Raw genomic sequence first — 26683 nt, forward strand, 5'->3', positions numbered from 1 at the left:
GGCCGCCCGGGCGGGATGGAGAAGCAGGGGGTGGAGCCCGAGGAGGAAGGCTGCCGTGACGAGGAAGAGGACGCGGTTCGGGCCATGGAGCGGCCGGAGGCGGGGGCGGCATGTAGCTCACTGGGTTCGTCCGGGCCTGAGGAGCCCGACGGCCTCGCTTGGTGTAAATTAATAGGGCAGGGCGGGGCGGGGCGGGGCGGGACGGGCGGTCGCCCGGGGCGGCGGCGGCCGTTGGGGTGCGACCGTCCCCGCCCCTTTCAGGTCCTTTCGTTTTCCCCGCACCGCCGAAATAGCTTCCCTTTGCTGCCTGGTGTTTGGAGGCGAAAACCCCCAAAAGGGCTGGCTTTGCCTAGGAGTAGGGTGGGCGCAGCAGTGTTAGTCCAGGGTGCATTTGTGATCCCTCAAACAGCCCAGTGAAAGCCAAAGAGGCCCCCAGGCGCTTTAGGTTGCAGAAGCGGGGAACCTTGTCGCCCGCTTGGCAAAACTCGGGCCTGGCCTCAGCCGGGATGGGAGGAGATGGCTCAGCTCCGAACCCGGGACGAGGCACGTCTGCTGTGGCCGCCTCTCCGGTGACCCACGTACAGCTCTTGGGCCCTACCTTGTACCTCCCCAATCCCAGGGCCTGGGGTCAGGGCTCTCCTTCCTTGCCTCCCCCTGTCCCTTTTTAAAAACTTTAATTTTGGAATAGTTTTAGATTTGCCAAGAGAGGCACAAATAACTTTAATATCTTCATACATTTGTCAAAACTAAGAAGTTTTAACATTAGCATGGTGCTATTAACTAAAGGACAAGCATTATTCAGATTTTACAAGTTTTTCCCCTAAATTCTTTCCTGTTCTAGGATCTAAACCAGAATAGCACATTGCATTTAACCTGCCTTGTATTTAACTGGTGCTTAGAGCTGGCATCTCTTCTGCCCCCTCACTCAGTTCGTGAACTACTTTTTAAAGTCCAGAAATATTTACTCAGTGTTCCAATTTAGCAAGTATTAGTAGTCTGTTATATGCCAGGCTCTGTTATAGGTATGGGGTAACCAGAGTTTAACCAGATAATCCTGATCTTATATGGGAGTTAAATGTAGTGTACTGGTTCTGTCTTCTGCTATTTGTATTTCAGATTATTTTTTAATTTAAGGAGGTGCCGCTTAGAATAGTTTTTAAGTTGGTTGAAAATCAGTGTTTAAACCTTTCTACCCCTTTCAATTTACTGTTAAGTTTTACTATAAACTTCCAAGTGCTAGGATTACCTCTGGAATCTTCTATCATTGATCATTTTTTTCCCTTAAATTTATAACTATCCTGAGAAAAATAGAGTACACAAAGAACTTCTAAGTAAATAAACAGGACTAAAAACCGTATGTGGCTGGAGTTTCTGTCATGTCTTTATAATTTTTAGATGCTTGGCACATGTAATAAATCCAGGGGAAAAACTTTTAAAATCACTCAGCATTCTTCTTTCTCTGTTGCCATGTTTTACGGAACTGGTCTTTGCTCAGAATTAATAAGCAGCCTGAATGTATTTTTGTATTTCTTTGCATATTGTGCAGCAGTTCATGATCAAGTGGTGCCAACAGGAAGTTCATCTAGAGTCATAGTACATGTGGATCTGGATTGCTTTTACGCACAAGTAGAAATGATCTCAAATCCAGAACTAAAGGGCAAACCTTTAGGTAATTTTGGACTTTGATACTATTTTCATTGTATAATAGGATTCATTATTCACTATTCTGATTTATTAACTGTAATAATAAATGTTGGAAGCAGTTCTACGACAGTAGACACTAATCTGCTTCACTACGAGGTGTAAACTTTATAAGCCTCATTAAATAAATAGTGAACGTGACACAAGTAGTTAGCCTACCAAACACATGAGCAGAAAGACCATTTGAACTTTTAGTCTTTTTTTCAATGTTTGAAAATTTACAAACATCTGACTCAGAAACATAATGAATTAATTTTTGTGGATGTTTTTATCTGTTTTTCCCCCTTTTGAAATTAACTCTTGAATTTGTGTAACATCTGACAAAATAGTTGGATTTTGAACAGAACCTAAAATATTAAGTCACATGGAACAAGCTTTCCATAAAAACAAGCTTTCTTTTAAAATAAAAGTCAAAGGGAAAATTTACATTGGGGATTTACTTAACTATTGTGTTGACTTGTTTAAACATTTTTATTATATTTTAAATTGAAAAAGTAAATTTCTAAAACTTTTAATGCATATGGTAAAGATTTATCCTTTAGTAAAGCCATAAAGAGCAGTTTTGTTTCCTTTGCTGCTACTCTTTGGTGTTTACTTTGGTTTGTTAAATCCCAATTCAACCCAACCTAGTTGTCTATCAGAGGAATGACTGACATGACTAGTTTTTGGTATGCCAAGGTCAGTCTATGATCTTTATGCATTTCCTCAGGGTGTCAAGGAGTTAGGATTAGGGGACTTAAATTTTCTTCTAGAGGCATTTGTAATTAGCATTGTAACAAGATACTCTGTAAATAATACTTAGTAAAAAGTTATTGTGTAATTAAGAAGCAGGAGTGAAAATTTAACAATAAGTGAGAGATGTGATGCTGGAAGTTTCTAGGAGAAAGCAACATAGTCTTTCGTTTGTATTCAGCAAATATGTGAGTACTTGGCTTGGGCTGGTAACACTGTTGAGTCCATATCTGGCATTAAAGGACTACTTTTTTGGTAAAGGAACTACTAATCTGTTTTTTATATTGTTCACTGATGAATCATAAATTACTTTTGACCCAGTGATTCTATTTTTAGGCATAATCTAATGTATCAAAAATGTATAATGTTTCATATTTTTTGCCTTGTTTATGATATCGAAATTTTGTTTATGATAGGATATCAAAATTTCAGAAACAGAATGTCTTACATTAGGGAAATTGACATAACCTTTTTTTTCCCTCCAATATTTGTGCTTTATTTTAGATGTATGTTACTTTTACAGTGGTAAACCAGTAGTCAACTTATGTAAAGAGAAAAGCAAATAATTTTAGAAGTTTTAAGCCCCAGTAAGCTAGAATTTTTAAATTATCTGTAGATCATAATTTACTCATTTTTTAATGAGGAGGGGGCTCATAATGCCACCTCACTGTCTTAATTTCCTCACATTACTATGAAGAACCATTCAATTATTAGAACATTTATTGGGGGAGATCCCTAGTAATTTGCTGTAGGTTGGCACTTGTAATGAACACTGCTTTATATTCACTGGAAAGTTAGGAGATAAGTGAGGCTTTCTAGCAGCAACAAATAGTTAATTGTACTCCGTTATTTTCATTTTGCTTTATTTTTTGGTAAAACATGGCCTAGAGTTATAAATAAAGTTATATAGAGTTAATTCACTGTAACTTAATCTGGTTTTGTGTTGTCTGAAAAAAAATTCCTGGAAGGATTTTATTTGTACCTTTTTGCTGAAGACTTTGTAGAACTGTTAATTTGTGGTATTTTTTGTTAAATTATACTTTATAGAACTTGGATGAGTGGAGGCTATGCCTTTTAACTGTTTTTATTCTCTCTCTCTCTCTTTTTCTCTCTTTTTTTTTGTCTTTTGTCCTTTTAGCACTGCACCCGAGGCATACGGAGGTTCCCAGGCTAGGGGTCTAATTGGAGCTGTAGCCTCCAACCTACACCACAGCGACAGCAACGGGAGATCCCAGCCGTGCCTGTGACCTACACCACAGCTCACGGCAACACCGGATCCTTAACCTTAACCTGCTGAGCAAGGCCAGGAATGGAACCCGAAACCTCATGGTTCCTAGTCAGATTAGTTTCTGCTGCTCCACAACAGGAACTCCAACTGTTTTTATTCTTATCAAAACATTGTATTTACAATTTACAAATATAATATGGACTTAGTAAATTATATTTAATTTAATTTTAGTCCTGTTCAATTTTCTCATAAAATACTTATTTCTTATAGGGGTTCAGCAGAAGTATCATGTGGTTACCTGCAACTATGAAGCTAGGAAATTTGGAGTTAAGAAACTTATGAAGGTCAGAGATGCAAAAGAAAAGTGTCCACAGCTAGTATTAGTTAATGGAGAAGACCTGACACGTTACAGAGAGATGTCATACAAGGTTACAGGTACAGATTATGGACAGTATACTTTCAGCATTAATTTTTAATCTTTTAATAAATATAAAATGTAAGTCAGTTTCTTTCTTCTTTTTTTCCCTTTGCTTTTTAGGCCTGTACCCTCGGCCTATGGAAATTCTCAGGCTAGGGCTGAATCAGAGCTGCAGCTGCCGATCTACACCACAGCGCCAGCAAAGCAGGGTCCAAGCCATGTCTGCAATTTATGCCACAGCTCAGAGCAACACCAGATCCTCAACCCACCCAGCAAGGCCAGGGATCGAACCCGTGTCCTCATGGATACTGGTAGGGTTTGTTCCTGCTGTGTCTCCATGGGAATTCCAATCAGTTTCTTTTTATTTTGGGTCTTTCCCACCTTAAAAATATTTACATGAGTATGACTAATAATGTTATGAGTATTGGTGACAAAAATGTATAGGTGAAAATAATTTGAATTCTGTCACAACCAGTGTTTACATAAATATGAGAAAATGTAAAAAATTTAAAAGAGAAAATGGGAGAAGATAAACCAAAGAAAACTGTATATTTTAACTATTAAGTTTAAATAAACTATTAATACACTGTGCTCTGACACACTAATGGTTGAGAGAGGCTTCAATAATGTTTGATTAATATAATTTCAAACTTGTATTTTAGGAACTTTTAGCAAAGATAATGCATATTTTTTTCTTATATTTTATGTATACATTAAATATTACAGTGTAGATAAACTCTCCCTTACTGAGGTTTGGGTTTGAATCTTAGTGTTCTAGTAAGTTACAGGAAAAATGAAATAATGTATGTACTGGCATGTGGCAAATAAAAACATGTATAAGAATCAGCTTTTTATTTATCTTACTTGATATTGTTTTTGTTTATTTGTTCTTTTGTTCTTTGTAGCCATTTTCAGATGAAAGGGTTAAATATAATATCCAAAAACTCTTACACATTAACTCTAAAAAGAAATTTAAGAAAAATGTACAAAGGATATGAATAAACAGTTGACACAAAGAAAAAAACTCAACAATGTGGAAAAAGAATGCTGGAATTCATTAGTGCTAAAAAATTAGTATGAAAAGTAGAAACAGTATGGAAAAGTAGAAATAAACTATTACAGCCTTTTAAAAACAATTTAGAAGAGATCCCTGGTGGTTCAGTGGATTAAAGATTTGAGTTGTCACTGCTATGGCTCAGGTTACAGCTGTGGTGTGGGTTTGATCCCTAGCCTGGGAACTTCTGCATGCAGTGGGTGGGCGAAAAAAATAAAAATTAAAACAATCTAGAAACATTTTTGGAAATTAAAGATGCATTTTATGTTCTTTAACCTAATAATTTCACTGCTGGAGATTTATCTAATAGAAATAAAAGAATGTATATGTACAAAAATGTCTTATTGTAGTATGGACTAAAAATGCGGACTGAAAATAGATGCTCATCAGGATGAGAGTGGCTAAATAAACTAAAACTTCCTTATGATGGAAGATTATAACCATTAAAAAGAATGCATTGGTGCTATACTGTTGACCCAAAGATACTCCTTTTGAGTGAGTAAAAGGCAAGGTGTTAAAACTTGTATTAGGTTTTTCCTCATGTGCAAAACAACCAAAACCCTTCCCCAACATATATGTATATGCGTATCTATGAAAAGGAAGAGAAACATGAGAGGATGTACACCAGGTTTTTAACATTGGTTAACTTCTGAAAAGGAAGAGACAGGGCTAAAATGGGAGGAAGGGGGAAGAAGGGATAGCCAAGCAAAAAAGACAAGACTGTGTTCCCAAAATATCACTTGTGCATCTGTGCACAGTGATGTGTGTGTGTCTGAATATTCAGAAGTTACATTTTACTGTAGACAGAAGAGATGATATAATGCATACAGTTGTGCATGTTGCCTTTGTTCTTGGTGATCTTTCATGTCATTCATTTAGCTCTTCCTCATTCTTTTTAATGCCTGCGCAGTATTCCATTGTATTTTGTTCCAAACTTACTTAATCATTCCTTTACTGATAATGAAGACTGTATGTCCCACTTTATGCCTCTTGTCCCTACATACTTATTAACAGCACCTCCTTTTATTCAAAAGATATCTTGTTTTGCATTATAAATTATGTGGTTTCTCTGATAGTGAATGATTATTAGGCTGTTATCAGTTTTTTGTTCTTAAAAATAAATGCTTCACTAGATATTTTCATATAGAAATTTTCACATGCTTTCGTGAAAATATCTAACAGAAGTTCTTGGAGGTTAATTTCTAGATCAGATATAATTTGCATTAGAAATTTTGAATATTGCTATGTGTTGCACTTGAGATTGTTCCAATATGTATGAGAGTATTAGATATTCATAAAGATTTTGCCTGATAGGTGAAAAAATAGGAAATCACTCTCTTGATTTGTATTTCTCTATGAGTGAGTTTGAATATTTTTTTCATATATTTTTGGTCATATATATATATTTTTTCTGTGAGTGGCCTATTCATTTGGGCCTGTTTTAATTTGGTTTGTTCATTTCTCTTCTGATTGGCTTTTGTCATTGTTTTGGGACGTTGAGGAAGTTAGCCCTTTGATGGCCATGTGTTAGAGATATATTACCAGTTTGTGTTTTGCCTTTTTATTTTATTCTATGATATCAGACTTACCAGTCCTTCTCTTATGATTTCCGTGCCACCGCAGCTTTTCACAGTGAAAATATCCTGGAGATTCAGTGAACAAATCTCAGTTTTTATACTGATCCTTAATTTGTAAAGTAATGTCTTGAAAGAATTAAAAATGCACTAAAGTAATAAAAAATATTCTAAGTATGAGTTGTGCATTGACAAAAAGTTATTTTGTTAATTTTTCTTGTCATATTTTATGAGTTGAAATAACTCTAATAGTACTCTACTGAATTTATCTCAGACCTATTTATGAAGTATAACCTTGTTTATTTTATTTATTCTTCAGTATTACATTTTTGTCTAGATGGTTTTTTTCTCTAATTATAAACTCTTCTCTTTGGTCTCGTGTAGTCATATGTTTAATACATGCATCTTGTTTATAAAGTTGGCAGATTGATAGCAAAAAAATTTATGCTATAAAATTGGGTTGTGATGATCGTTATACAACTATAAATGTAATACAATTCACAGAGTAATTTAAAAAAAAATAAGTTAACTTCAGGCATAGGATAAGTGATTTATTCCTGTGACCTAGTAATAGAACCAATATAATCAGTGTTCAGCGATCCACCAGTTTTGTTCATGATTCTGTATTTAACTTGGCTGTTGCTTAGTACTTAAAACTTTCTCCTTTATTTTTCTCATATAGTATTATTTTGATAAATGTCATTTTATTTTCTATCTTTATTGTTGGACATCAGATATATACTTTTGCTGGGGGTGGGGGTAAGCAGAAATTGATGACAGAAATTAAAAAGAATTCTTCTATATGATCAGACACATTGTCAGTTTTTCCTATGAGTAGATAAATGATTTTCTCTAAGTAGGTTGGAAGTAATTTTTGGTGGGCACCAGATCATGTTATCTTTATTAATTGTTTTCTCCTGCTGTTATCAGTGTTGGCATCAATAAAACATACTGTATTATAGGACTTTAAGAATCTATCTATTTTTATATAATAAGCTAATAATGTTTTCTGTCCTCCAGCTGCTATCAATAGGTGATTCATAGAGAAGTGAAAGTTTCTTCTAAGGACTTCAAAGTTATTAATTTTAATCCTAAAAATAAGAATTAATAGTCTCTTTGAACTTATTTCAAATCTTGTTTCAGCTCAATTTAGTAAATATCTGACTTAAGGACAAGGCATTGTGCTAGATGCTAGATGCTGGACATTCAAATTCATGTAAGTCATGGTCCATCTCTGCCCTTAAGGAGAGATCTGGAGGATGACTAGTCAAAACATTGCATTGTAGTGTATTTTGAAAATTAAGTAACTTTTTTTTTTGAATCAGTATTGGAAATTTTAAATTTTGTTTTGCCTTTTTAAAATTCTTGTGAAAAATATAGCTAGATTATATTATTACTTGTTTTTATTTTTCTAAGCATTTATTCTTTGACCTATTGCTTCAAGATCATAATTAACTTTAAGCATTGTATTTAATGTTAGAGAAATTCTAGGTATAGAAGATTGAGCTAAATATATTGCTATGAGTATCTGCCCAAGGAATGTTATTTTTGACCTTATTTTGTGGGAAAATATTTCCTCTACTTAGAATGTGGTGCAGAAAAAAAATCACAATTAACTAAGGACTTTATTAAAGATATTGTGGAACTGTGAATATATGTAAAACATTTAACAACATACGTTTTTTAACATAAAAGAGTTAAATCTGTTCTAATTATAACTTTACTTACATCTGTGCTTCAATATTATTTTATTTTAGAGTTGTTGGAACAGTTTAGTCCGCTTGTTGAGAGACTTGGGTTTGATGAAAATTTTGTGGATCTAACAGAAATGGTTGAGAAGAGACTGGAGCAGTTTCAAAGTGATGACCTTTCAGCAGTGACTGTGTCAGGTCATGTATACAAGAATCAACGTAAGTGGATTCTTATTCATTCTATTTAGTAAATAAAGGTAGTTACATTCCTTAATGTTCAGACAGTTCAGTGAGTCGACTATGTCTTTCTGAAAGTTTTATGACTTTTGTTGGAGGTATAGCCATATTTCAGCAACCTAAGGTGGTTAAAATTAGGTATTACTATTCCATATTAAATAGGCAGAAAATGGTATTTTGATGACACGTCGCTCAGTGCTTTGTGCACTTTTTATTTCTCTAACACAGTCCTGTGTTACCATTTTTTGTTTTTGACTGCACCTGCAGCTTACAGAAATTCCCAAGTCAGGGATAGAACTCATGCCACAGCAGTGACCTGTGCCACAGCTGACTTGAGCCTCAGCAGTGATGACACCAGATCCTTAACCCACTAGGCTACCAGGGAACTCTGTGTTACCACTTTTAAGTTATACCTCTTTAGGTCATCTTTAAGTTATAGGAGTTGTCTTTTTAGAGTAATTTTTGATTCTCCTAAAACCATCTTTAAGCAAAATTTTAGGTAGATTACATTTGTCTTTGTGGCCTTTTTGCTTGTTCACTTCTATTCCCCAAGGCGCCAAGACCCTCCCAAGTTAGCCCTTCTGGGAGCTTGTCTAGGCCTACCTGCCATCTTTTGCAGCTTCATATTTATTAATTCAAATAATCTTTGCCAGTTCTTAGCAAGAAAGAACTGGCAAATATGTTCATCATAATATGTTCATCTTCACATATTAAAATATGAATAACTGATGATATTTCCATGTGAATATAAGCCGCAGTCAGCTCCCCTAAATATCTAATTAGACTTTTAGACATCTTATGACTGCTGGTGACTTCCACATAGAAGACAAGCTACTCTGCTTTTGTGTAAGACTTGTCCTGACTTTCTTGCTTCTAGGTCTCAGCCAGCCATAAATGTTTCCTCTTATGCTTCTTTTTTGAGGGCTGTGTGATCAATCGCCAGTCATTCTCTACCTCCTGATATTAAAGAACAGAGGTAGAGCTACAGTTCTCTTTTAGAAGAAGATATGAAGTTTCAATGTGTCTTGTACCTGTCCTCTTTTGTCACTTACAAGGTCTTGGTAGCAAGAAGTTTCTGTGTTTCTGTATAATTGTTAAAGCAAACTTGGATTCTATTGATTGGAACATATTGGCGAGAACTAGGTTTTATTTCCTAAAATGTCTAATTCTTCATGAATTCTTTCTCCTCCCCATACTCTTTTGTAAAAAAAAAATTTCAAATCTATCGAAAAGTTGACAGAATAATACAGTGAGTACAGTCAAGATGCTCTTCCTTGTAGATGTACCCATTATTATCATTTTGCCACATTTTCTTTATCTTGTGCTCTGTTTGTTGGTTGGTTGATATATTGAGAACCATTTGAAAGTAAATTATAGGCATCATGAATTTCAAAAACTCCTGAGGATAAGAACTCTCTCATATAAACTCTTTTTTTTTGCTTTTTAGGACCACACTTGCAGCATATGGAGGTTCCCAGGCTAGGGGTCTAATCGGAGCTACAGCTGCCAGCTTATGCCACAGCTACAGCAATGCCAGATCCTTAACCCACTGAGTGAGGCCAGGGATCGAACCCACAACCTCATGGTTTCTAGTCAGATTCATTTCCACTGTGCCACTATGGAAACTCCTCATATAAACTTTAATACCATTTTCATACCTCAGAAAATTTGTTTCTGTATAATTTCCCTATACTTTTAATAAAAGATCTCTTAGCCTATATATAAAACCAAAAGTGTTTTCGGTAGTACATACCACTAATGTTTAAGTTTAGATTCAGATCTTTAAGGCTTTCTCATTAGAGTAATACTTTTACTTTTATGCTTACTTCCAGGTAAACATGAGTAAAAGTTTTACTAATGCCAGTAGGAATTTTTAATGAGAGATCAGTTACTGTAATCTGTTAGTCATTAAGCACTCCTAGTAGGCATTCACGGTCACAGGCCCTTGGAATTAACTTGTGATAGTTACTTGCTTTACAGAGTTGCTGTGAAGAACAAAAGAGACTAGTTAAGTGTATAGCAGCATGGTGGTGTTGGGGTATGGGAATGGATATACATTAAGCCCTTTATCTTTTTTAAACTCCCTTGTAAAAATGAAAATGAAATTTTTGGTGGTGACTTTTAACAACAATGGCTGTTTTTATAGCTATTAACCTACGTGACATCTTGCACATCAGACTGCTTATTGGATCTCAGATTGCAGCAGAGATGCGGGAATCCATGTATAATCACTTGAGTCTCACTGGCTGTGCTGGAGTGGCTTCTAATAAATTATTGGCAAAATTAGTTTCTGGTGTCTTTAAACCAAATCAGCAGACAGTCTTACTACCTGAAAGTTCTCAAGATCTCATTCATAGTTTGAGCCACATAAAGGAAATGCCTGGTAAGACAAACGTATTAGAAAAGTGTATATTGGTTTTGTTATATTTCTTTTAAGTTACAGATTAAATTGCATATTTAATTGTATTAAATTACAGATAAATGTAGCTAATTCTTAGAACCTATGTACTTGGTTCTTGGTCAAAACCGAAAAAACCTGCCATTTTCTGGAAGGAATCTATGTTAGGAAAAATATGAAAGTACTCTTCTAGTTTCTCCTACTTTTGTTTAGTTTGAATGCAATCATGAAAGTTATAACCTGGAAACATGATCCTTTATTTTTTTTGTCCCTGGTTATACTTTTATACTGTAAATTGCATCTAGAAAAAGAAGTTGGTCTTTCACTAACTCTTATTTTGGGATTATGTATAAAATATTAAGGCTGCAAAGGATCTTCTAAAGCGTCTTGGCCAACATTTTATTTTAAGGATGAGGAAATTCATGTTTTGAGGAGTTCAGTGACCTGTTTAGGTCATGGGACAAGTTTCTATCTTTGAAGATCAAATGCTTGACATTTTTATAGAGCATTAGTAATGGATGTGTTAAACTACATTTCTATATCTTTGGCCGGGATTAAGATGTTAATAGAATTCTGTGGAAGAGAATTTCTAAGACTACTGAAATGTAACCATTAGATGTCATAACTTAACAATTTTAACCCATGTTTGGGTTCCATAGTGTGTTATACACTGCCTTGCCTTCCTTAATTTGGTATAACCATAACTTAAAGTTTTTTGGGTGACTCTGAGTCTGTTCTGGCAAACAATTACTATGTCAAGCTGTAATAAATTGAGGACTGTGTACTGTGACATAACATTATTACTTGGCTTTACTAGAGTTCTTATTTTCATTTTTTCCAGGCTTTCTCATTTCTTCCTTATTGCCAAATTGCCAGCCCTCATTTTTTTTGTTGTTGTTATGAAAATATCTGTCACTTCACTTTAATAATTCCCGCTATAGACCTATCACCTTTGATTTACTTCTTCCTTTACTGTACAAGGATAACTGTAGGATTAATTTTTAAAAATGAGAGGAGTAAAGGAGCACTAAGTTGCCTGAGGATTTTTCCTGTGATAAAGTATGACTGAGTTTTAGTGCAAGAATTTTGTGATAGGAGTTTTGCTAATGAGAAAATGTGTTTGTTTGCTTTCTGGCTCGAAGATGTATTCGAAATAGTTACTATCTCCAGATGTAAATGTGTGGTATTGTGTATAGGAATCAGTCAAGTTAGCTATTAATTAGCACATAGTAATGAATTGTAACTGCTCTAGAGACCATCTCTCCTTTTTACTTTCTTTTTTCAGGACAGTGGGGTGGAGGGCGCACTCATGGCATATGGAAGTTCCCAGATGAGGCATTGAATCTGAGCCACAGCAGCAACCTATGGTGCATCTGTGGCAATGGCCAGATCCTTAACCCAAGGCACTAGAGCAGAAACTCAGTGACAATCTTTCCCTACATGAATAATAACCGTGATTCTTCAATACTTCCATGGTTTTGTAGAACAGGTGGTAAAAATTTCATTTTATCAAGACAGCGTTTATTGGTTATCTCTTTTTAAAATTTTTTAAGTTGTTATTTTCCCAATACAATTTTTTTCCTACTGTACAGCATGGTGACCCAGTTACACATGTGTAACATTCTTTTTTATCACAATATCATGCTCCATCATAAGTGAATAGTCACAGTTCTCAGTGCTACATAGCAGGATCTCATTGCTAATCCATTCCAAAAGCAATAGTTTGCATCTATTAACCCCAAGCTCCCAATCCATCCCACTTCCTCCTCCTCCCCTTGGCAACCACAAGTCTATTCTCCAAGTCCATGAGTTTCTTTTCTGTGGAAAGGTTCATGTGTGCCATATATTAGATTCCAGATATAAGTGCTATCATATGGTATTTGTCTTTCTCTTTTTGACTTACTTCACTCAGGATGAGAGTCTCTAGTTCCTTCCATGTTGCTGCAAGTGGCATTATTTCATTCTTTTTTGTGGTTGAGTTGTATTCCATTGTGTATATATACCGCATCTTCCTAATCCAGTCATCTCTCAATGGACATTTGGGTTGTTTCCATGTCTTGGCTATTGTGAATAGTGCTGCAATGAACATGCGGGTACATATGTCTTTTTTAAGGAAGGTTTTGCCCGGATATATGCCCAAGAGTGGGATTTCTGGGTCATATGGCAGTTCTATGTATAGTTTTCTAAGGTACCTCCATAATGTTCTCCATAGTGATTGTACCAGCTTACGTTCCCACCAACAGTGCAGGAGGGTTCCCTTTTCTCCACACCCCCTCCAGCATTTGTTATTTGTGGACTTATTAATGATGGCTGTTATGACTGGTGTGAGGTGGTATCTCATGGTAGTTTTGATTTGCATTTCTCTAATAATCAGGGATGTTGAACATTTTTTTCATGTACTTGTTGGCCATCTGTGTATCTTCCTTGAAAAAATGTCTATTCAGGTCTTTTGCCCATTTTTCCATTGGGTTGTTGGCTTTTTTGCTGTTGGGTTGTATAAATTGCTTGTATATTTTAGAGATTAAGCCCTTGTCCGTTGCATCATTTGAAACTATTTTCTCCCAATCTGTAAATTGTCTTTGTTTTCTTTTTGGTTTCCTTTGCTGTGCAAAAGATTGTCAGTTTGATTAGGTCCCATTGGTTTATTTTTGCTTTTATTTCTGTTGCGTTGGGACTGACCTGAGACAGCATTTGTAAGGTGGATGTCAGAGAATGTTTTGCCTATGTTCTCTTTCAGGAGTTTGATGGTGACTTGTCTTATATTTAAGTCTTTGAGCCATTTTGAGATTATTTTTGTGCATGGTGTGAGTATTGTTCTAGTTTCACTGATTTGCATGCAGCTATCCAGGTTTCCCACCCATACTTGCCAAAAAGACTGTTCTTTTCCCATTTTAGGTTCTTGCCTCCTTTGTCAAAGATTAATTGACCATAGGTTTCTGGGTTCTCTATTCTGTTCCATTGGTCTGTCTGTCTGTTTTGGTACCAGTACCACACTGTCTTGATGAATGTGGCTTTGTAATATTGGCTGAAGTCTGGGAGAGTGATGCCTCCTGCTTGGTTTTTGTTCCTCAGACTCTTTATTCATTATGTTATACTGGAGTTGTTAGGTTTTTGAGGTGGTTTGTAACTCAGAGGTCTTAAGCAGAACAACAACCCAATTTTTTAATAGATTATGATCTTAGCAAAATAACAATTATGATATCAAAAGATATGGTTGATATATTTATAACATTTTAATTAGCTAATTTTAAGAAGAAAAGCTATTGTAACACCAGATGCATCTTTTTTTGCTTAGGTATTGGCTATAAAACTGCCAAACGTCTGGAAGTACTGGGTATCAGTAGTGTGAGTGATCTTCAAACCTTTTCATCCAAAATACTAGAAAAAGAATTAGGAATTTCAGTTGCTCAGCGTATCCAGAAGCTCAGTTTTGGAGAGGATAACTCTCCTGTGACACCCTCAGGACCACCTCAGGTACATGAGGCTGATATTTATTTTAATTTTGTACTGGTTGTAACATTATTTGAGGTAAAGATTTCTATTTTTTGTTTGTTTGTTTTGTCTTTTTTTTTTTTGCCTTTTCTAAGCCCACTCCCGTGGCATATGGAGGTTCCCAGGTTAGGGGTTGAATTGGAGCTGTAGCCGCCAGCCTATGCCAGAGCCACAGCAATGCAGGATCCGAGCCGAGTCTGCGACCTACACCACAGCTCACAGCAATGCCAGATCCTTAACCCACTGAGCAAGGCCAGGGATCGAACCCGAAACCCAAAACTTCATGGTTCCTAGTTGGCTTCGCTAACCACTGTGCCACGACGGGAATTACCTTAACTACTGTGTTTTTACTATTTTTATTTGCTTATTAGGTTAGTACATGATCCCTCTGCAATGATTAGATTAATGTTCTTAAATTGTTTTGTTTTGTCTTTTTTTTTTTTTTTTTGGGCCACACCCACAGCATATGGAGGTTCCCAGGCTAGGGGTCTAATCAGAGCTGTTGCTGCTGGCCTACGCCAGAGCCACAGCAATGCCAGATCCGAACCGCGTCTACGACTCACACCACAGCTCACGGCAACGCCGGATCCTCAACCCACTGAGCAAGGCCAGGGATCGAACCTGCAACCTCATGGTTCCTAGTCAAGCTCATTTCCACTGTGCCACGACGGGAACTCCACTGTTCTTAAATTGAATCTGAGAATTAGAATTTATCTCTTTGAATACTACTTATAGGAGGGGAAATATTGTAATTTTTAAAAATCTTGTGTAATCTAGATTTAAGACTCTGGAGTAATCTAATGATTTAGGAAATGGAGAAAGGTATAATTACCTAGATAACAGTGACTAAGTTTTTCCTAAGTGATATGTATATGTATATATTTAAAATCATATTTAATCTTCACAGCAAACCTTCCATACAGGTAGTACTATTGTTTATTCTTACCCTTTTCCTCTCCATATTCCCTCTTCCTCTCATTATTTTTTTAAGATGAAGATACTGTATTTTAGAAAGGTTAAATAATGTGCCCAAGGTAAACTCAGACTCAAGTCCTAGGAGATTAAGAGCCTCACTGTAATCACATAAAGCTTAGAGCTGGTACTAGAGCTTTGTAATTTTCTTGACTGCCAGTGCACTTTCTAGTGGAGTAAAAAGATTTAATATAAAAGTGAACTAAATGACTCAAATTAAGCACAAAAGGTAAGTTAGTAAAGAATGTGTTGAATATTTTTTTGATATATACACTGATATTTGTGTTTATAATAATCCTTATTTGTGCTTCTTTGGTAGTCCTTTAGTGAGGAAGATTCATTTAAAAAGTGTTCATCAGAGGTGGAAGCTAAAAATAAGATTGAAGAACTGCTTGCTAATCTTTTAAACAGGTGCTTTTTCCATTTTGTCATATTATCTTACAGATTCTGTATATAATATGTGGGATAAAGTACTCAATATTCTATCTTGGAATTTACAGATTAACTGGAGACTAACAAAGTAAAGAAAGATAATTTGTCATTAAGTTTTTCTACATTTAAAGTCTTAAAAAGATAATAACAGATGCTCTTAATTAAATTTAATTCATCTATTTCCGTTAGCCTTTTTTTTTTTTTTTTTTTTTTGCCTTTTTAGGCCTGCATCTGCAGCATATGGAGGTTCTCAGGCTAGCAGTTGAATTGCAGCTGTAGCTGCTGGCCTATACCACAGTCACAGCAATGCCAGATCCGAGCCACATCTGCCATCTGCACCACAGCTCATGGCAACACCGGATCCTTAACCTACTGAGCGAGGCCAATCATTGAACCTGCATCCTCATGGGTACTAGTCAGTTTCTGCTGAGCCATGACGGAACTCCCCATTAGTCTTAATAACATTGTGGTTTTACTGTGGATCTTAAGTTGCTTATCATTACCTATAGGAGTTTTATGGGTATCTCTAGAATCTACACTCCTATATTTGTGGTGATTGAGGATAGGAAATTGGTGGAGAAAGCAGACAAACTTCTATCTTCCGTGCCTTAGACTGTGAAAGAAAATGGAATCAGATGAAGTAATAGCTAAATGGGACTGTGTGTGAGCAATGAGAGTGATTGTGGGTATGCATAGTGTTACTGGTCTATGAATATAGGAAGAGTGTAAGTTGGGATTATGAGTATACAAATAGCATTACATAAACTGAACAAGATAGTTTTCTGATGCTCTTTTGATGTCAGATACCTATTTCTCAATACTCCTTAGAAGGGTATGATCTCTCTTCCTCCCATTTCTTTGATTTCTCAAAGTAGGATGTCAGAGGTCTGACAGTTTTGGATAGGCATGCTTTTGTAATGATGCTAGGATGGCTACTGTGACTAGAGAAAATGGTTTTTGGATGATTCTAACTCACAGAAAACTGATAAAGTGAAATTTCCTACAACTTTGCTGTGACATGCACTTCAGTTCTCATGTCTTAAGCAGGGCTGTGCAGCTCATTGTTTGCTGCACGCAACTGGCTGGCTCTGTTACCTAGCTTCAGTGATATGACTCAGGCTGAGCCTGTGAGTGTGCTGGTGAAACTGGGTCATCTGCTTTGCTTCTGCTAAATGTAAGACTACTATGAAATGCCTGGTCATTGGAAACATTTCTGCACATAGAAAAACCACAAGAAGTATAGGTTTTATAGGTTCTCTGATTTGAAGAGTCAATTAGAAATGTGGCTAGATGCACTAAACCTGTGAAATACTATTAACCATTTCTCCTGATCTCTGCATGCTATTCCCTCATCTATAGTGGCCCCTTACTTCAGTGACTTAGGTATGTAATACCATCTAAGTGACTGGCAAAAAAAAAAAAAAAATACTTGCGTATATGTTCTAGAGCATATGATGATTAATACTATAGGTTTATAGGAGATTAAACTATACACTTTTTTTTAAATTTGAAATCCATGTATGTTTGGACAATTTTTATTTTCAAAAAGGAATACCCCAGCATGAAATAATGTTATAATATTTCCTTGACTTTTTTTTTTCATTTTTTTATTACTCAAATGAATTTATCACATCTGTAGTTGTATAATGATTATAACAATCTGATTTCACAGGATTTCCATCCCACAGCGCAAGCACATCCCCCCACCCCCCAAACTGTCTCCTCCGGAGACCGTAAGTTTTCCAATGTCTATGAGTCAGCATCTGTTCTGCAAAGAAGTTCAGTCTGTCCTTTTTTCAGATTCCACATGTCAGTGAAAGCATTTGATGTTGGTGTCTCATTGTATGGCTGACTTCACTTAGCATTATAGTTTCTAGGTCCATCCATGTTGCAAAAAATGCTGGCATTTCGTTCTTTTTAATGGCTGAGTAATATTCCATTGTGTATATGTACCACATCTTCTGGATCCACTCCTCTGTCGATGGACATTTAGGTTGTTTCCATGTTTTGGCTATTGTAAATAGTGCTGCAATGAACATTGGAGTACATGTGTCTTTGCGAGTCGTGGTTTTCTCTGGATAGATGCCCAGGAGTGGGATTGCTGGATCAAATGGTAGTTCTATGTTTAGTTTTCTGAGGAATCTCCATACTGCTTTCCACAGGGGTTGCACCAATTTACAATCCCACCAACAGTTTTTAACAGGGTTCCCTTTTCTCCACACCCTCTCCAGCACTTCTTGTTTGTAGACTTTTGGATGATGGCCATTCTGGCTGGTGTCAGGTGGTACCTCATATTGGTTTTGATTTGCATCTCTCTAATAATGAGTGACATTGAACATCTTTTCTTGTGTTTTTTGGCCATCTGTATGTCTTCTTTGGAGAATTGTCTGTTTATATCTTCTGCCCATTTTTTGATAGGCTTTTTTTTTTTTTGGTATGGAGCTGCAGAAGGTGTTTATAAATTTTGGAGATTAATCCCTTGTCAGTTGATTCACTTGCAAAGATTTTCTCCCATTCTGTGGGTTGTCTTTTTGTGTTGTTCAGGGTTTCCTTTGCTGTGCAGAAACTTTGAAGTTTGATTAGATCCCATTTGTTTATTTTTCTTTTTGTTGTCAATACTCTGATAGGTGGATCTGAGAAGATGTTGCTGTCATTTATGTCAGAGAGTGTTTGGCCTATGTTTTCCTCTAGGAGTTTGATAGTGTCTGGTCTTATATCTAGGTCTTTAATCCATTTGGAGTTTATTTTTGTGTATGGTGTTGGGGAGTGTTCTAATTTCATTCTTTTCCATGTGGCTGTCCAGTTTTCCCAGCACCACTTATTGAACAAGCTGTCCTTTCTCCATTATACACTTTTGAATCATTCTCTAAGCACTGGTTTTAAGATTGCTTGGAGTATAACCTTTTTCTAGTATGTCTTAGTTATAGGAACCAATTCATACTCATTGAATTGCATATTAACTGAATAGATCGAGTTTAACTGGAAGATATTTAAATTAGTAACATGTTTACAGGAACCATTTAAGATATTTTAGGAGTTCCCGTCCTGGTGCAGTGGTTAACGAATCCGACTAGGAACCATGAGGTTGCGGGTTCGGTCCCTGCCCTTGCTCAATGGGTTAATGATCCGGCGTTGCCGTGAGCTGTGGTGTGGGTCACACACTTGGCTCGGATCCCGAGTTGCTGTGGCTTTGGCATAGGCCGGCGGCTGCAGCTCCGATTCGACCCCTAGCCTGGGAACCTCCATATGCCGTGGGAGCAGCCTTAGAAAAGGCAAAAAAAAAAAAAGTATTTTACTACCTTAAGTAAAGCAGCAGTAAAGAATTTTTGTGGTAAAGCAATAAGGAAAAATTATTTACTACAGCAATCTAAATTTTCTGATTTCAAATCAGCCTTAGTAGGTTTAACAATATTTGTGTTGTGATTTTTTAAAATGTATTGTCATATATATAGAAAAGAAGGTATTATTTTGCTGACATTTATTTTCCCCAACAATTCAGTTTTCTACTTTAAAGTAGAAAATATCATTTGAAACTTTTGTTTTCAACACCAAAACCAAGACTTTTTAAGATGCACAGACATGTATTTTCTAATTATAGCATATAATTGATCTTTCACTTTATTGTTCTAATATGCCATATAATGGTGGTATTAGTGATTCCCTTGGATCTATTTGAGGAATGTTTTTTGACAAAAATAATCTCATTAATTTTTTTTTCTTTTTGTAATCTTATTTTTTTAATGCATAAAAAATCTGTCAATTTTTATATATTTGCTTCTGTCAGTGAATGATTTCTCAGTTTCTTAAATTTCTTGCTGATTTTTTTTGTTGTTGTTGTTATTGTTTTTATGGCTGCACCATGGCATATGGAAGTTCCTGGGCCAGGGATTGATTGAATCTGAGCCACAGCTGCGACCTATGCCACACCTGCAGCAAAGCCAGATCCTTAAACTCACTGTGCTTGGCCAGTGACTGAACCTGTGCCTCCATAGCGACCCAAACTCCTGCATTTGGATTCTTAACCCACTGTGGCACAGTGGGAGCTCTGCTGCTGATTTTTAATATGTTGCTTTTAGTTATGTTTTGGATTTGGGTTATATAATGAATTGTTACAATTCTATCTTATTTCTGTTCTTTTTCTGATAGCACTCAATTTTGAGTGAGGCCTGAGGACCTTACATTTGAAATTTCAGAGTAATTTCCTTGGGTTATTCGAGGGCTTTTATTGTCTACTCCCTAGCTGTCAACTGTATTTGTAATTGTTATCATTACTAAATCTGGCACCTTCTGTAAATGAGATAGATTAGACCATTAAAGAAACTTTAGGGAGTTCCCGTCGTGGAGCAGTGGTTAACGAATCCGACTAGGAACCATGAGGTTGTGGGTTCGGTCCCTGCCCTTGCTCAGTGGGTTAAGGATCCGGCGTTGCCGTGAGCTGTTGTGTAGGTTGCAGACGCGGCTCGGATCTTGCGTTGCTGTGGCTCTGGCGTAGGCCGGTGGCGACAGCTCCGATTCAACCCCTAGCCTGGGAACCTCCATATGCTGCGGGAGCGGCCCAAGAAATAGCAACAACAACAACAACAACAACAAAAGACAAAAAAAAAAAAAAACTTCAGGAGTTCCCATTGTGGCACAGTGGAAATGAATCCAACTAGGAACCGTGAGGTTGCGGGTTTGATCCCTGGTCTTGCTCAGTGGGTTAAGGATACAGCGTTGCCGTGAGCTGTGGTGTAGGTCACAGATGTGGCTCGGATCTGGCATTGCTGTGGCTCTGGTGTAGGCCAGCAGCTACAGTTCTGATTAGACCCCTAGACTGGGAACCTCCATGTGCCACAGGTGTGGCCCTAAAAAGACCAAAAAAAAAAAAAAAAGGAAAAAAAAATACCAGAAAAACTCTTTAGATAATACTATTCCTAATTCCTTGTTTCTTCTTTCTCTTTATTTTTAGAGTCTGCCGAGATGGAAGGAAGCCACATACAGTAAGATTAGTAATACGCCGGTATTCTTCTGAGAAGTACCATGGCCGTGAGAGTCGTCAGTGCCCTATTCCCTCCCACGTAATTCAGAAGATAGGGACAGGTAATGGGATAATTTTCTGATAATTTAATTGGCAGATCGAACTCTTAACAACACAAACTCTGAGTTAGAAATATGATCCAGAGATTGGTAGTCTTCACAGAGTTAGTGAACTCTTAAGTACCTTTATTCTAGAAGGAATTTTCACTAGAAAACTTTGTTATTTTTAAATAAATATTTAACAGAAACAAAACAAATATTTAAGAAATATTAAACATTCTTAACTGAGATGCCTAATATTAAATATTAATGTTTATATTATTATAAATATTAACTATCTCAGTTAAGAATGTTTCCCAACTTCAGAGAAAACAAAGCCATAATAATTATGTGGCATGACATAACTTCTTTATGGGCATTTAGATTTTTTCCATTTTTTGGCTATTATGAAAAATGCTATGAACATATGTGTGCAAGTCGTTGGACAGATATATCTTTGGTAGATTACAAGGAGTGGAATTGCTGGGGTGTGTGGTAAGCTGAACTGTAAGAAAATACCAAACTTTTTACAAAGTGGGTATAATAATGCATACTCTCACCAACAAAGTATAGAGGGTTCCAGTTTTTTTCACATTCTCACCAACATTTAGTATTGTCACTTTCTTTTATTATAGTCATTCTCATGGCTGTGTATTTCATTGTTTTTGTTTTTTGTCCCTTATATGGATAGTCCTTGATATTATATCTAGAAGTTCTTTGCCTAACTAAAAGGTCATAGATGTTTCCTCCTGTGTTTTCTTTCAGAAATTGTATAGTTTTGAGACTTATTCTTAGATCCACTTTGAATTAGTTTTTATGTGTTGTGTAAAGTCTTAGTTTGTTCTTTTGCATGTGGGTTTCTATTTGTTCCACAGAATTTGTTGCAAAGACTATTCTTTTGCCATCGAATTGTAATGGCACCTTTGTCAAAAACTAATTGAATGGAGTGCCCATTGTGGCTCAGCAGTGACAAAACCGACTAGTGTCCATGAGGATGTGGGTTTGATCCCTGGCCTTGTTCAGTGGGTTAAGAATCTGGCTTTGCCGTGATCTGTGGTGTAGGTTGTAGATGCAGCTCTGATCCCAAGTTGATATGGCCATGGCGTAGGCCAGCAGCTACAGCTCTGATTCGACCCCTATCCTGGGAATTTCCGCATGTCGCAGGTGTGGCCCTAAAAAGCAAACAAACAAAAACAAACAAAACTAATGACCATAAATATAAGTTTTATACTTATTCCATTGATCTGTGTTTATCCTTATACCAGTTCCATGCTATCTTAATACTTTGTTGCAAGTTGTGAAATTAGGTAGTGTAAGTTTTCCAGTTTTATGAAGTTGTTTTGGCTATTCATGGTCCTAGTCTTTTGTTTGTGGGAAAATTTTTTTTTTTTGTCTTTTTGCTATTTTTTTGGGCTGCTCCCACGGCATATGGAGGTTCCCAGGCTAGGGGTTGAATCGGAGCTGCAGCCACCGGCCTACGCCAGAGCCACAGCAACGCTGGATCCGAGCCGCGTCTGCAACCTACACCACAGCTCACGGCAACGCCGGATTGTTAACCCACTGAGCAAGGGCAGGGACCGAACCGCAACCTCATGGTTCCTAGTCGGATTCGTTAACCACTGCGCCACGATGGGAACTCCTGGGAACATTTTTAAATAAGAATTTTGATTTCTTTGTTATGAGTTATTCTGATTTTCTATTTATTTTGAGTCAGTTTTGGTAATTTGTATCTTCTAGGAATGTATATGTTTCATCCAAGTTGTCTAATTTGTCGGCATGAAGTTGTTAATTCTTAGTATTCTTTTGATTTTTGTAAGGTCTATAGTGATTGCCCCTCTTTCATTCTTGATTTTTGTAATTCGTGTATTCTTTTTTCTTCCTTTGTCGTTCTAGCAATCATTTATCAATTTTGTTTATCTTTTCAAAGAGTCAGAATTTTCTGACTTCATTATTCTCCCATAACTAGAAGTCCCATACTTCAAATCTTTTGAAAAATTTAACTCATTTGGTATTTAGTATTAATGTTGAGATATCCCAGATACCCTAAGAATTTTAATATCTTAATCTAAATTTATAAATTAGACTAAGATCTTAATTATGATATAATGCATTTAGATATTGTCATCTTAAACATTTTATTTAGGAAATTATGATGCGATGACCCCAATGGTTGATATACTTATGAAACTCTTTCGAAATATGGTGAATGTGAAGATGCCATTTCATCTTACCCTTTTAAGTGTGTGCTTCTGCAACCTTAAAGCACCGAATACTGCTAAAAAAGGGACTATTGATTATTATTTAACACCATCATTATCAACAACTTCATGCTCTGGCAAACGCAGTTTTGTAAGTACAGTGTTCCTGGAATTATATTGTTAAATTACAAATAAAAGTTAATGTTATAATTTAGTGATTCTTTTGGATGATATGATTCGAATGACTTCATATTAAGGTTACTAGCTTTGTATATTAATATACGCTGTGGATATAAGAAGAAAACATAAGCATCACTGGATAAAAGAGAAAACTTTATGAGGTTCTATGTTTTGAAAGTGTTAAAATATCCTATAGTAGTCCATAGGAATATAATTATTAGCTCATATGAAAATATCTTCAAGTACTGGAAATCAAATCTTGTTGTCATGTTAATTTATACATAAGCTACCAGCAGTCTCCCCCACCCATGTTTTTAATTCAAACATATTTTCTTGGTTTTGAAATTATATTGAATTCTGATAGCAATATTAATATATGACTGCTCATTTTATACTTGTAGAAATTAAGTGTGACATTAGAGAGGCCGAAGCCAGTCATATTTTCAAATGACTGCAACAAAATACTATGTGTATATAGCCATTTGGGAAACTTTTGTTTATTTATTTATTTTATCTTTAAGGGCTGCACCTGTGGCATATGGAGGTTCCCAGGCTAGGGGTCGAATCAGAGCTACAGCTGCTGGCCTACACCACAGCAGCAGCAACACAGGATCTGAGCTGCATCTGCAACCTACTCCACAGCTCACGGCAATGCCAGATCCTTAACCCACTGCGCGAGGCCAGGGATCGAACCTGCGTCCTCATGGATGCTAGTTAGGTTCACTAACTGTAGAGCCACGATGGGAACCCCAAGCTTTTGTTTATTTAATGTGTGGGATACTTTAAAAAATAATCACCCTTTATTAAATTTCTTATGCCTACAATTAATCCTTAATTTAAAATATTTTTATTATTTTAAAAATTTCTATTGTTTAACCAGTCAGTATAATTTTAGTAATACTTTTATTTATATTTAAGCTTATAATGAGAACAGTGTTATAGAAATAATAAATTAGTGCCCACATCAAATTACTTCTTTTCAGTCATCCTTTTTATTCTATTCATTAACTGAAATTTTTAAAAATGTTTACTTTTTAATCTGTAGAATGAGAATTAAAGGTCTTTAATTCACCTTAATATTAGAGAGGTAAATGTAAGTGAAAGTACCTTGTACATGTCTGGCACACAGAAGGTACTCAGTAAATACAGAGGCCCAAATCTCTTTCTGTCTTTGTTTTTTTTGAAGTTATTTTTCTGTTGTTTCCTGAGTTATATTTGATTGTGCATACATTTTGATGGTGCTAAAACTAAAGGGAAATTTTAAGTGAAAAAATTACGCAAATTTAAAATGGAAGGTGTTTTAAAGTTTTTATTTCATGTAAATATAATAGTATTACTTTTTTTTTTTTTTTGGTCTTTTTAAGGCTACACCTGCGGCATGTGGAAGTTCCCATGCCAAGAACTGAATCGGAGCCATAGCAACTGGCGTACACCACAGCTATAGCAATGTCAAATCTGAGCTGAATCTGCGACCTACATTGCAGCTTGCCACAACACAAGATCCTTAACCCACTAAGTGAGGCCAGGGTTCAAACCCATCTTATCATGGATATTAGTTGGGTTCTTAACCTCTTGAGCCACAGTGGGAGCTCCCAGAAGAGTATTACATCTTAATAATGATATTGAATTTTTGCCATGGAAGTATTTTTTTCTTTCTGTTAAATGTTACACTTCAAAATAGGGAATTTTAGAAAACTAGCCCTTGAAGCCATCTATGCATATACATACATTTTAGATATCCTTGGTGAATCAATTACCTTTCTAGGCCACTATTCTTTTATTCACAGAATTGGAAGTTTGAGTACATAATTGTTAAGATCCTTTCCAAGTCTTCAATACTTGCCTACTTTCTGGCTCAGTGCTATCTAAGAAGGAAGCCTTTTCCTGGAATAGTGAGTAAAGATCCACAAAACAGTGTGAGTAATTGTAGTGGATTAATCATTTCTAGTTGTTTGGAACTGGCCAAAAGGATTCAGGTTATGGAGCAGGATAGAGACACGTGAGTCACCTCATAGTCACATAGCTATAGTCACATTTCAGCAGCATGAATATTTAAAAGGTATCAGATATCTAAATTATTCTGTTATCCTTATGTTCTAGAAAATGAAAGACACTCATATGGAGGATTTTTCCAAAGACAAAGAAACAAACAGGGATTTTCTACCAACTGGAAGAATTGAAAGTACAAGAACTGGGAAGTTGCCACCAGATCCTACACATTTCTCTAAAGCGGAAGACAATAATGAATGTCCACTCTCCTCGCTTCCTGAGGGTATTGACCAAGAAGTCTTCAAGCAGTTGCCAGTAGATATTCAAGAGGAAATCCTTTCTGGAAAATCTAGAGAAAAAGTTCAAGGGAAAGGAAGTTTGAGTTGTCCATTACATGCTTCTAAAGGAATATTATCTTTCTTTTCTACGAAACAAATGCAGCATGGTTCCTTAAATCCTAAAGATCGTTTATCCAAGAGCAAACAGATATCCTCTGTGTCTCCCTGTGAACCAGGAACATCAGGCTTAAATAGCAGTAGTTCCTCTTACTCATCTAGCCAGAAGGATTATTCACATTATTTAGACAGCAGCTTAAAAGATGAACACATGAGTCAAGGACCCAAAGAATCTCAAGGATTCTACTTTTCAAATACAAACCCTGCTGTATCTATTTTCCATTCATTTCCAAATTTGCAGAATGAGCAACTTTACTCCAAAAATTGTTCTAGAGATAGCCATGAGCAACCAGTGGCAACAGTCTCTCATCATGAAGGACTTACAGAAAATAGAGAGCAAGATTCTCTTGATGAGAAATTTGCTTTTCCTTCTGACATTGATCCTGAAGTTTTCTATGAACTACCAGAAGAGGTACAAAAAGAACTGCTGGCTGATTGGAAGAGAGCAGGATCAGATTTCCATACTGCACATAACTAAGCATGTTCTGAAAAAAGGGAAAGACCGTTTTTCTTAGATGATCAGTTTATTAAGCTCTTCTGAATTAAATACTAATGGATACTTTCAATAATGTAGAAATACAACAGAAAATGTTCTAGATAAAGCAAGCATAGTTGTGGGAAGTAAATTCTGGCACAAAGCATAGTAATTTTCATAACAATGTAAAATTTTACCTTCCTCTTGTTTCTAAAGCTGTTTTATATTGCTTTTCAATAAAAAAAATCATGGACAGCATGAGTACATTTTACATACATTGTGGCAACATTGGAGGGAAGATATATATATGCCTGTGTATAAAAACAGAATAGCCAAATCACTGCTATGCTCTAGCAAAGAATGGGTTTTTTAAGGAGTTATTCAAGAAATGCACCCCATTAG

General features: G+C 36.2%; 1 protein-coding gene across 6 annotated transcripts; it reads left to right on the plus strand.

The window, feature by feature from the left end:
• On the plus strand, positions 1-26533 carry POLI (DNA polymerase iota). 6 transcript variants are annotated; one of them, XM_047765220.1, is made up of 10 exons: positions 1-163; positions 1547-1669; positions 3932-4096; positions 8465-8617; positions 10782-11018; positions 14329-14507; positions 15817-15908; positions 20878-21008; positions 23128-23333; positions 25463-26533. In XM_047765220.1, exons 1-10 carry the CDS (start codon positions 16-18, stop codon positions 26282-26284), a joined length of 2256 nt encoding a protein of 751 aa, XP_047621176.1. In that variant the 5' UTR covers positions 1-15; the 3' UTR covers positions 26285-26533. The 6 variants fall into 6 exon arrangements, with proteins under 6 accessions (XP_047621176.1, XP_047621181.1, XP_047621190.1 ...); XM_047765225.1 differs by having other exon boundaries at positions 1550-1669; XM_047765234.1 differs by having other exon boundaries at positions 1-124.
• The last annotated feature ends 150 nt before the right edge of the window (positions 26534-26683 follow it).

This window comes from Phacochoerus africanus, chromosome 2 (genome assembly GCF_016906955.1).
Source record: "Phacochoerus africanus isolate WHEZ1 chromosome 2, ROS_Pafr_v1, whole genome shotgun sequence".
In the NCBI taxonomy this organism is placed as follows: domain Eukaryota; kingdom Metazoa; phylum Chordata; class Mammalia; order Artiodactyla; family Suidae; genus Phacochoerus; species Phacochoerus africanus.